The following is a 12,994-nucleotide window of genomic DNA, read 5'->3' as shown; positions in this document are numbered from 1 at the left end:
CTCAAACACACCTGTCAGGTAACTTGGGACAGCTTGCTCAAACACCTGTCAGGTAACTTGGGACAGCTTGCTCAAACACACCTGTCAGGTAACTTGGGACAGCTTGCTCAAACACACCTGTCAGGTAACTTGGGACAGCCTGTTCAAACACACCTGTCAGGTAAGATGGGACAGCTTGCTCAAACACACCTGTCAGGTAACTTGGGACAGCATGCTCAAACACACCTGTCAGGTAAGATGGGACAGCATGCTCAAACACACCTGTCAGGTTAGATGGGACAGCTTGCTCAAACACACCTGTCAGGTAACTTGGGACTGCTTGCTCAAACACACCTGTCAGGTAACTTTGGACAGCTTGCTCAAACACACCTGTCAGGTAAGATGGGACAGCATGCTCAAGCACACCTGTCAGGTAAGATGGGACAACATGCTCAAACACACCTGTCAGATAACTTGGGACAGCTTGCTCAAACACACCTGTCAGGTAAGATGGGACAGCTTGCTCAAACACACCTGTCAGGTAACTTGGGACAGCTTGCTCAAACACACCTGTCAGGTAACTTGGGACAGTTTGCTCAAACACACCTGTCAGGTAAGATGGAACAGCATGCTCAAGCACACCTGTCAGGTAAGATGTGACAGCATGCTCAAACACACCTGTCAGATAACTTGGGACAGCTTGCTCAAACACACCTGTCAGGTAACTTGGGACAGTTTGCTCAAGCACACCTGTCAGGTAAGATGGGACAGCATGCTCAAACATACCTGTCAGGTAACTTGGGACAGCTTGCTCAAACACACCTGTCAGGTAACTTGGGACAGCTTGCTCAAACACACCTGTCAGGTAACTTGGGACAGCTTGCTCAAACACACCTATCAGGTAACTTGGGACAGCTTGCTCAAAAACACCCATTGCATACAACTTGCAATTTTTTTGTGAATCTCATGTTTTCCTGCTCTGTATCTGCCAGACTCTGTTGGACAGCTCAACATATTTAGTTGAGATATTATCATACTCAGTCAGGAGTTTGCTTTGATAAAAGGTGGAAAGAACTTCCAATATCGGGAAGAAAATACCATTTTATGATAGAAAGTGGTTAATTATTCCCACTTTCGATAAGTGTGTACAAAAGCTGTACTTTGGGGGATTTATTCATTGATTTAAAGAACATTTTGTTTTCCGTTTTTGCCTTATTAAATTTTTGTAGACTTGTATATTTTGTGGGAAGTGAGAACTGTCTGCAGATATTGATTCTCTGATCGAAGGCCACCTGGGGGATACACTGTTATACAAGTTATACCCATGACACATCATGGTCTCAATAGCTTATGTACTCTTCACTAAGGACTTTATTGATCATATTCATGGTTCGGAGAGCACTTTTCAAAAGGAATTGTACAAGAGGGAGTTTGTACTGAAACATCTCTCTTAACAAGATGAGCCTGCAAAAATAACCTTGATAAATACAAGATGCAATTTTTATGTACTGAAAGACACAGTGTGGCAATTAGGGTGACACACTCATACTCCAGCCAAATAGCCACACATACTCGGGCCAAATAGCAAATCATACTCCAGCCAAATAGCCAATCATACTCTGGCCAAAAAGCCATTCATACTCTGGCCGAATAGCCTCTCATACTCCGTCCGAATAGCCGCTCATTCTCCAGCAAATAGCCACTCATACTCCAGCAAATAGCCACTCATACTCTAGCAAATAGCCGCTCATACTCCAGCAAATAGCCACTCATACTCCAGCCAAATAGTCACTCATACTCCAGCAAATAGACACTCATACTCCAGCCAAATAGCCACTCATACTCCAGCAAATAGCCACTCATACTCCAGCCAAATAGTCACTCATACGATGTAAACCAAATCGTGCGGTGCCCGGATGAACACTGCCCGTTTCCTGCTCGCCATAAAAGGAGCCCGGCTATCCTCCAGTGACCATACCAAACCTCCACACTGCAAAATTTGTCCGATTCCCTAACGGTCTGGCAGGTGCCTGGAGGGTCACTGGTGGGCTGCCGGAAGATGTGTCACAGATCCATCGCCGCAAGAAAATAACTCTGAGTTTTATTGATATGTCCACTGGGATCTTCAATATGTCAAAAACATGGCCAATGCTCAAAGATGATCGTCCTGTGTTCAGTCAGCTTTCTCTCAATTTTGCCGACTTACAGCCTTTTCGTGCATCGTAAACTAATCTTTCCTGGTATCAGTGGATATGTGACTCAGGCATTAGCGCTAAGATTGCTTTGTGGAATGGGGCCCAGGGTCCCAAAGACAGGCAACCCCAGGCTATTCCTACTTTTAAAAAATAGTAAACTTTTTTATGTTTGCACTGTGATTCATGTGAGCTGCATGTTAGTTTGTTAAAGGAATCTTGTTAGCCAGTGTGTGGGTTTTGTTGTAAAGGGTCTGTTCCAGAGTGGACTAGAATACCAAGCACTTTCCCTCATATACAGTGCCAAAAGTGAGGGCTGAAAAACCAAATGGATGCCAGTTTGTAATCTCGACTGGGTATTTTGGAAATCAAGTTATTACCTCCCTACCAAAGATGATTAACAAGGTTATGTGTATTTTTCAAATAACCAAACAAAATGGTTTGGGGATCCTTTTTAGTCCAATAAACCTGAGGTCAACTTCTTGTTTTACACAGGTCACACGTACGCCTGGGGGCACGGCCGTCCAGAGCTGGTCACCAAGTGCTACAATAAATATGATCCAACATATGGAATGGTAGGCCCCATCGACCCCAGCAAGGACTCCACGTATGCTTTTCTTAAGGAATTGTTCAGGGAAGTCCTTGACCTATTTCCGGACCAGTTCATTCATGCTGGTGGGGATGAGGTTCCAGCAGACTGTTGGTAAGTAGTGTTTTTTTGTGAATGTTGTTTTAAATGAATAAATATTGTTGTATTAAACCATTCACTTAGATTATGTTAGATTATTACCGGCTCGGGGTACAGAGGCTCGCAATCAGGGTGCATATTATCAAATACCCCTTGAGACCAGTCGACAGCTGATAATGTACTTAACCCAATGGGCACAGGTTTCTGTGATAACTTGTGATCAATTCTGGTGGAATTTCTCTCAAGAGTCGACTAGTAAAGCTATGTAACTCTAGATTGTAGAGACTAGATTGTAAAGAGGGCTATGATATGGTGCGGGTTAGTGAGTGAGTGAGTGAGTTTGGTTTTACGCCACTTTTAGCAATATTCCAGCAATATCACGGCGGGGGACACCAGAAATTGGCTTCACACATTGTACCCATGTCGGGATTCGAACCCGGGTCTTCGGCGTGACGAGGGAACGCTTTAACAACTATGCTACCCGACCGCCCCTGGTGAGGGTGAAACTATTGCTTGGATGAGTCCAAATTGACTACCTGGGTACCCATCCCCCTATTACCCCACTCTACCCAAGTACCTGCTGTAGGTCTCAAGAAGTAGTTACAAACTGTTCGATTGGGAAAAATTTGACCGTAGACCTGGCAAAATTTGTTTCGATACATGTATAACACGATCTGGTGTATACTTATTCTTGACTGAAGTTTTATTTTTATTCAAACATGAAAAAAAGTCAGAAGGAATGGTGCAGTAGTCAGAAACATTAGTGACTTGTAATTTAAACATAAGGTTCTTGATAATTTTTGTCATTAAACAATATATCACATGACTAACCATGGGTGCAGGTAGTCCTGTGGGTACCCGGGTCCTACTCAGTACCCGAGTACCCTAGTTACCCTTCCCAGCCTTAGGAGAGATCCTACAATTATTTCCCTTAATCTTGATCGGAACAGGAGGGCGAATGACGAGGTGATGAAAAATGGGGAGAGACTGGTCAAGGCCGAGAGAGGCCTGCTACAAAACCTGGAGAAGAAGATTAAGAAGACTGTAAACAGACAGCCAGGTCTACCGCTTGACACAGTGACTTTGTGGGAGTATTTCCAGAATAGGCAAGTAGGATAGTCTCCCTTGTTAATCTAGTCACCAAACTACTTGGTTATCTCCCTTGACTGTCTGACGCTATGGATGTCTCACTTGATATAATATCTTCTCGACATAAACAAATATACAGTAAACTACGGTTATAACAAACTCAAAGGGACCACTAGTTTTAGTTTGTAATAACCGTAGTTCGCTATAAGCATATATACAGCATATATGCAACAAATGTCCGGGACTAAAAAATAAGTTCGCTATATTGGTCAGTTCATTATAAGCGTGTTCGTTATGAAAGTAGTTTACTGTATACATATTTATTTGGGGAAATTTGAGAGATTGACTGTGAAATGTGCAGTGGTTAATATTCCAGCTTTCTTTTGAGAGCAGGCTGTAAATAATTGAACCTGTGCTTGACAAAGCAATGACTGAATGCATGAGTAAAGATCCACACCATTGGGGCCTGGAGACAACCGATCCACAGAGTTGCATGGTTGGTCCTAGGGCACGCCAGATACCCGTGGATAATGGATTCAAATCCCGGTTCTCCCTGATTATGTTTCTAGGTTTGTCAACATACCCGTGCTCGTGGGTTTCACCCATGTGGTAAATGTCTGATCAGGCTTTCCTCCCACATTAAGCTGACACGCCACGATATAACTGGAATACTGTTGAAAACGGTGTTAAAGCTAGCTAGCTCGCTCGCTCACTCGCTCACTCACTCACTCACTCACTCACTCACCCACCTACCCACCCACCCACCCACCCACCCACCCACTCACTCACTCACTCACTCACTCATTCACTCACTCACTCACTCACTCACTCACTCACTCACTCACTCACTCTGCATGTCTCGGACCAGGAGGACTGACTGGGCCACCATGTTCACTATAGGTATTTCCATCCACAGATTCATGAAGGACGTTCATGCAGTCAGCAAGTCTCGCGTCCAGGGGGTGAAGTTCATTCTTTGGCAAGAGGCATCTACAAAAACAAACATCAAGGTAAAGGTTGAAACGATCCATGGCGTCAATACACAATCAACCAATCACGGGCCTAGGATGCTTGGAACCTACTCTAACCCAAAGCCCCAAAGGGGGAAGTCGTGCACAGTATATGCTAACACCTTTATATAAAATTTATCTAACAACTCACGTAATAGGTTCATTTGTACATGTCTTTCTGTTACCATCAACATGGAATATTATGTTTCATGACGTATTTAATATCGGAGTGAAATAACATGGAGGAAACACTTTGTTAGTGCCAGACTTCTCCCTGTCTTTCTCATTGACATTATGGTTTTCAGATTAGATCAGGGAGTTAAGTGAATTAACATTTTTATGTCACATCGGCAATATTTCAGCCATATCGTGAAGATCAGTAGAGAATAGGTCTTCAGCAACCCATGCTTGTCTCCCCCTGTGAAGATCAGTAGAGAATAGGTCTTCAGCAACCCATGCTTGTCTCCCCCTGTGAAGATCAGTAGAGAATAGGTCTTCAGCAATCCATGCTTGTCTCCCCCTGTGAAGATCAGTAGAGAATAGGTCTTCAGCAACCCATGCTTGTCTCCCCCTGTGAAGATCAGTAGAGAATAGGTCTTCAGCAACCCATGCTTGCTGTGAAGATCAGTAGAGAATAGGTCTTCAGCAACACATGCTTGCTGTAAAAGGCAACTGCTGTCTTAAGAGGCAACTAACTGTCCGGTGGTCAGGCTCGCTGACTTGGTTGATGCATGTCATCATATTCCAATTGTGTACACCGATGCTCATGATGTCAATCACTAGATTGTATGGTCCAGACTTGATTATTTATAGACCGCCATCAAAAAGCTGGAATGTTGCTGAGTTCGGCATTAAACAACAAACAATCAGACAAGATCAGTAAAAAAATACATAACAAACAAGTTGGCTGTTTGGTAAAATAACATGTTTATATCATCTCGTGGCCTGAGAAATTTGACATTTTCACTCGTGTGTTCCGGGGGGCACGGGTGGCCCAGTCGTCTAAGGCGCCGCAATTCGCTGTGCAGAGTTGCGTTCCTTGGGCACGCCAGAAACCTATGATTGTGGGTTCGAATCCCAGTTTGCCCCGATTATGTTTCTAGGTTTGTCAGCACCATACCCGTGCTCGTGGGTTTCACCGAAGTGGTAAACATCTGAGACCCGCATCACTTCGGGCTTTCCTCCCACATTAAGCTGACACGCCGCGATATAACTGGAATACTGTTAAAAGCGGCGTTAATCTAAACTCACTCACTCACTCACTCACTTGTGTGTTCCACTCGGGTTGGTTTGGTCCATTCCAACCACTCCAAACATCTCTTGATCCTGGTGACTGCAGCGTAACACACTCACTCACACAACCTTACAAGGATCATCCTATGTGTTCAGATGGTGAACGACACAATCGCCGAGATATGGATGGGGGACGCCATGTTGATGCGCGAGGCGATACGGAAGGGATACCGAGTGTTGTACTCAGCGTGTTGGTACCTGGATATGATCCAGTTTGGGCCGGACTGGCCCAAGTACTACACCTGTGATCCCGCATTCCCAGGTGAGTAGGCAGTGTTCCTGCTGGCGTCTGAAACTGCCAGTCTTTGTGGCTGGCTTCCAACATCATGTTCAGTGCACAGATGTCATCTCTGAAGTAACTGAGCTAGATCAATACATCATTCACACAAACTTCAGTCACAATTTTCTCTCCTTTTTTTATATTTCGAGACAAAATGGATGTCTAACCTAGAAATAGACAGTCTGAAACTGCCAGTCTTTGTGGCTTCCAACATCATGTTCAGTGCACAGATGTCATCTCTGAAGTAACTGAGCTAGATCAATACATCATTCACACAAACTTCAGTCACAATTTTCTCTCCTTTTTTTATATTTCAAGACAAAATGGATGTCTAACCTAGAAATAGACAAGAAGAAACCCTGATGGTAACAGACAAGCTGACTTTGTTTGAAAAATGTACTTATATGAATATCACCGATGTTTTGTTCAACAACAAAGAATTATAAGGTACTATATTTGCCGGTCCACAAGGACTGGCAGTGACATGAATTAACGGTCCAAGCCTAATTTTACCAGTGAAAAACTGGTAATTACTGGTAAACGGGAATGCTGGTGAGTGAGTGAGTGGATTAGTGAGCTTCGGGTGGGTGAGTGAGATATTGACTGAGCTTTGGGTGGGTGGGTGAGTGAGTGAGTGAGTGAGTGGGTTTTGGGTCTGTTGGTAAGTGGGTTGGAGTGAGTGAGTGAGTTTGGGTGTAGTGAGTGAGTGAGGCCATTGAATCATGATTTCATGTCATAAACCAAGACAGGTTATGTGGCAGATGGCTCAACATACAACAAGATTCTGTCAGAACCATCAGAAGTGTATTATTCATGCATGTGTTGTTGTGACAACCCCCGCTATCTACCCCCGCAGGTCAGGGCGTGGACGAGACGCGAGTGTTGGGGGGAGAGGCTTGTCTATGGGCGGAGTACGTCGACAACGAGAATCTTATGACCAGACTCTGGTAAGGACTATATGTGAAATACCTTCCCACGCTTGTATATGTACAGTCAGTCTCTATAATCAGGCATTATATTTATTGACTAAAAATGTCGATCAATATGTTTATTGGCAGATTCACTCGGGCAATGTATATATATATTGCCTGAAAAATGAGACTAGATTCTAGACTGACTGAAATGAATTAGACTCCTTAATTCAATCTCCTCCTTTTAATTTGGATCTGCTCTGATCTTATCAAAGTATCATATCTAAGTATGCAGTTTACACAATATATTGGAAACAATCTGATATTGACAAATGTCAATACATCACTAATTACCTCTGTTTAAATAAAATGAAAACAAAAACAGATTAGATGCCAAATAGTTAGTCAAATAATAAGTAGCAGTGACTTGAAACTATCGCCTCATCAAAGCAAATAACCTGATTGGAAGCCTCATTAGTAGAGTAGGTACGTGTGACAACAGTAGGTGACACTGACCTTTAATATAAAGTGGAATTAAAAAAAAGTAATACTATCCAGATAACTTTTTGAGCAATTGAGCTTTTACTCTAGGGTTTCTTTTTTTATTGGAGTATTACATTTTTCATTGGGTATCCAATGTTTTTTTACCCATCTATTCATCAAACTTTTCGGTTTTTCCCAAAATTAGTGAACATTTTAGATTTTAAAAAATTGAAATAATGTTTTAGATGTATATAACTGTTGTAAATATATAGGCTTGACTTGGAAAGTAAATTAACTTGTATTTGTGTTTCGGAAATTAGCTCTTTTGTACGCATACTGAAAAAGCTTCATTGGGTATTTACGCGAACCACGCTGTTTTTATACATTTGAGTTTTTCATTTAATGTATGCGTTTCTAAATGCAAGTTAATTGAAAGTAATTGGGTTTTGAATATATTTTTTTTTGGGGGGGGGTATTTAACGCAAATACACTGTTTATCTGTAGCTCTGACCATTGCTCTGTCAACTTTTGCAATGACTTCTTCAATGGAAGCTTGATTCACAAATAGTTGAATATTTTGATAAGCATTACTTAGAAGTTGTCGGATGACAAAGTAGACACAATTTATGGATAACAGCTTCTTTAATACTGTAAAGGTGACGTTTCCGTATAGATCATTAAACCGCTGTCAAGACAGGACTAAAGAAGTTGTTATCCATAAATGGTGTCTACTTTGCGTGAACAGTTGTTGAAAAAAAAAGAGTCTGACAACAAGTTCTTATTATTGACCAACAAGTATTTTGCATTAACACTTGTAGAACTCAAAGAAGCTTTTCCTGCTAAGACTAAGTTCACTTGTCAGTAGTACATCCTTGGCCATTATGAAATTCCTCAGTGTGGTGATATTGAAAAGTGAATTCGTAACGCAATGACAGTGCTCAAGGACCCATATACATTGAATGTTGGAAGAAGCGTAAACAAATAATGATAAGTAATATAAAAAATAAACAGACTCTAGTATTTTGTCATGTTTGAAGAACCAGTCAATTCGTGATCATTGTGGAAACATTTATAATTTCTTGCAGAAGTTACTTTGATCCTCATAAGATCAAAATGGATCCAAATGGCAATGAGAGGATTAAATTAAGGAGTCTAATTCATTTCAGTCAATCTGTCAAATATCCAGTCTCATTTTTCGGGCAATATGTACATTGCTTGAGTGAATCAGTCAATGTACATATTAACAGAACCCATGAAGGTCGTGGGTGAAATATAATAGGTCTTCAGCAACCCATGCTCGCTGTAAAAGGCGACTATGCTTGTGGTAAGAGGCGACTAACAGGATTGGATGGTCAGGCTCTCTGACTTGGTTGATGCATGTCATCGTATCCCAACTTCATGGATTGATGCACATGATGTCAATCACTGGATCGTCTGTCCCAGAGTCGATTATTTACAGACCGCTGTCATGTAGCTGGAATATTTCTGAGTGCGGCGTTAAACAACAAAAGAGGAAAAGAGAGATATTCCTTGTGGCCTGACTGTTTTTTCTATGCATGTTGTAACTCATTATTAACAGACCGCCATCAAATACCGTATATTGCTGTGTATAAGGCGAGTTTTTTGTTAAGAAGGGGGGGTCGTCTTATACACCGAATCGAAGATCTCACATTTTTTTTCCACTGGCGATGTCAACCGGCGTCCGATAGCCAGCCCAGCATTTGACAATAAAACTTTGCATTTCGTCCTAAATATCTGTTCCAATAACTATTTCCATACATATGATTTGTATCTCTTTTCCTTGAATAAAGTTTAATAATTTCTGCAAATAAAGTTGAAATGACCCTCGCCCCGTTGCAGATTGTCAAACCAGCTGACACGGTAGGGGGGGGTAGCTGGAATATTGCTGAGTGTGGCGTTACACAACAACCAAACAAACAAACAAAACATATTGTCAGAAATTTTCAATCAATATACACATTGCCTGATTGTAGACTTTGACTGTAACACAGACAAAGAATTGTGTATTGTTCAAGAAACTAACCGTGGGCATACTGGTATGTAAGTATAGAACATCTACTTGGGACATTGATTGAAGATTGAATGGTTGCCAAATAAACCTACCAATTGTGTGTCATCAGCAATTGTGTACAATGCAATTGTGCATGATTTTCAGACAAAAAGTACAATGAGCGTGGAATTGATTTTTCAGGAGAACATGATGCTTCACTATGTTTGATGAAAGGGTTCACAGAGATGTAGCAATAAGCAGACAATTTGTCTGTTCAGATAAACAAAACATCAATGCCTTCAAGTAGCTCAATTGTTTACACACCAGTTACGCCAAGATTACGTACTTGAGAATAGCGTTGCATTGATAAATGATGTCATAAGGGAGGTAATCTGTTGCAATACAACAACTTGCTTGTCACGTGCTACGTTAAGTTTGTGCTCACATCCGATGAATGTTGGTCTGGGACTCGTGCACGAGTACACGAAATCAATAAACAAGTTCCCGATGCTGTATATTGTCATATTAGGCGATTTCTCGTATCCATAGTTGATGCATGTATCTAACTTCAGATAGGTTAATATTTGGATAGACAAAGGATTTTGAAGGTAATCTTGTTGGACGAGGTGAAATGGAGTTTAAGATTATATCATTCATATAGCAACGTACATGTACATGTGTGCTACTTCTTTAGTCTAGACTGACAGATTTAACATGGATCCCCCACTCCGACACAGTATACTCACTCCGAGTTGACCAGTCCTTGCTTTATCCCCTTAATTCCAAGAACAAGGCAGGGAAACAACAAGTATGATATTTAAAGGGTTTTGTTGTGTCATCTTCGCTTTCTAGAGACGATACCTATAGACGTAGATACAGATAGTTGTATGTCAACCGGCACTGATGACAAACTCACTCACTCACTCACTCACTCACTCACTCACTCACTCACTCACTCACTTGCAGGCCGAGGGCTTCAGCGGCAGCAGAACGTTTGTGGAGTGCCAGAGATGTTAAGAGTGTCGATGAAGCCGCACCACGTCTTCAGGAACAGCGCTGTCGCATGTTAAGGTATGCTGGGTGACTACAAATCTGTGTAAGTCGAGAAATGATGGCTGTCAACAACATTCAACATGCAAGACGACGGTACTAGAACTATCACTGGATTGTCTGGTCCAATATATCTGGAAGATTGCTGCGTGTGGTGAACATGTAACTTATCATCCCCCACCCAACAAAGTTGGCGAGGGATATAGAAACGGGCTCCGTACGTCCGTCCGTACATCCGTCCGTCACGTTTCGTTTCCGGAGCATAACTCAGAAACTGTTCAATATTTTTTCATGAAACTTTGCAGGTCTGTCAAGTACATGCTGAACTGGTGCCTTTTGCTATTTAGAAATTTTAGGAAATTTTTATTTTTTACATTTCCATGGCAACAAGATGGACTTTGGTTCTGTGAGGGTAGGGTTCGTTTCCGGAGCATAACTCATAAACTGTTCCATATTTTTTCATGAAACTTTGCAGGTTTGTCAGATATATGCTGAACTGGTGCCTTTTGCTCTTTAGAAATTTTAGAAATTTTTATTTTTTACGTTTCCGTGGCAACAAGATGGACTTAGGTTCCAAACTCTTCTTTTTTTTACAATTTCCATAACAAGTTCCACCTTGGTTAAAAAAGGTTAGGGTTTCTTTAGATTTAATTATGTCATAAATTCTGCAACGGGGGCAGGGGATATAGCCAAGTTAGTGGCAAACTCTTGTTGTTTGTTGCACCGCTGTTTGTGTGTGTCTGTCTGTCACTGTGTGTGTCTGTATGTGTGTGTGTGTGTGTGTCTGTCTCTCTGTCACTGTGTGTGTCTGTCTGGAGCATGTGTGTGTGTGTGTGTAAACCACATCAACCATTTATTTGTGGTAATATCAGCATGGCTAATGGATCGATTCTCTCACTCGTTCTAAACGTTCTGAACAGGTTTCATCAGCCTCACCGGAGAGCAGGTACACGTTTCCTTCACAACATACCAACATCGTCATTAATTGATGTCATTAGCACCATTTGTAGTACCATCAGAAATTAAATGATACTGGGTCAAGGTCACAGCCTGGGTGGTCAGAGCTCTGTGTTTGTGTGTGTGTGTGTGTGTGTGTGTGTGTGTGTGTGTGTGTCACACCATGGAGTTCTTTGTGAACATTTATTTTATGAGATTTGTAAATTGTTTAGATTTGAAACATTTCTGGTTTCTAGTCGTGGTCTCAGCGTTGACACCATCAGCGGCCCCGACTACTGCCTCCGTAAAGGACGTGTTGGCGGCCATGAATGGACAGTTCCAGGGGTCTTCACTGTTCGGAGACCGTATGGGAGCATGGTAAGTTTTATAGAAAACCAGACCTGAGTGAGTGAGTGAGTTGGGTTTAACGTCACCTTTACTAGTATTCCAGTTATATCGTGGCGTGTCAGCTTAATGTGGGAGGAAAGCCCGAAGTGATACGGTTAGTGAGTGAGTGAGTTGGGTTTAACACCGCTTCTAACAGTATTCCAGTTATATCACGGCGTGTCAGCTTAATGTGGGAGGAAAGCCCGAAGTGATACGGTTAGTGAGTGAGTGAGTGAGTGAGTTGGGCTTACAAACTGTTTTCCTCACACCATTTCAGCATACAGCTGGTTGACATGAAGTCGTATGTAATTACATATCACAGTAGTTTGTGATTCTGTTTGTGGTAAACATTTAATGTGTTTTTGTGTCTTTCGAAACGTTTTCTGTATTGTGAATACATTTTGTAATAACATGCTTCTATTGTAGCTCATGTAGTTGTCTAGATAGGGTTTACTTTTAATTGTATAGTTTGTTTTATATTGCTTCTGTGATATTTGCCTCACTGGTTTACTTATCCCAGCCACAAATTAAACATGCATGCACACGAAGCAGACGTTTAAATCATAAGGTTGGAATACCTGCCTTCTTAAAATGGACGTCCGTCACCAAATACACGAGGATTAAACATAAATTAGACATAGACGATGTATTACTAACCAGCTAATCCAGATTATCTACATGGCCA

At 41.7% G+C, this 12,994-nt stretch overlaps 1 protein-coding gene across 1 annotated transcript in view; it reads left to right on the top strand.

The window, feature by feature from the left end:
- The window catches only part of LOC139452280 (beta-hexosaminidase subunit beta-like), a 64,859-nt gene that overhangs the window by 39,698 nt on the left and 12,167 nt on the right, over positions 1 to 12,994 (top strand). Inside the window, exons 9-15 of the mRNA XM_071233687.1 lie at positions 2,667 to 2,874; positions 3,810 to 3,965; positions 4,865 to 4,958; positions 6,348 to 6,513; positions 7,388 to 7,478; positions 10,903 to 11,007; positions 12,180 to 12,300. Of these exons, the coding sequence (XP_071089788.1) occupies positions 2,667 to 2,874; positions 3,810 to 3,965; positions 4,865 to 4,958; positions 6,348 to 6,513; positions 7,388 to 7,478; positions 10,903 to 11,007; positions 12,180 to 12,300 (941 nt within the window). The remainder of the gene's footprint in view (positions 1 to 2,666; positions 2,875 to 3,809; positions 3,966 to 4,864; positions 4,959 to 6,347; positions 6,514 to 7,387; positions 7,479 to 10,902; positions 11,008 to 12,179; positions 12,301 to 12,994) is intronic.

The sequence above is a fragment of the Haliotis cracherodii genome, unplaced genomic scaffold (genome assembly GCF_022045235.1).
Source record: "Haliotis cracherodii isolate W230 unplaced genomic scaffold, xgHalCrac1.p SCAF_9, whole genome shotgun sequence".
Taxonomy (NCBI): Eukaryota; Metazoa; Mollusca; class Gastropoda; order Lepetellida; family Haliotidae; genus Haliotis; species Haliotis cracherodii.
This window is presented reverse-complemented; position numbering and strand designations above follow the sequence as displayed.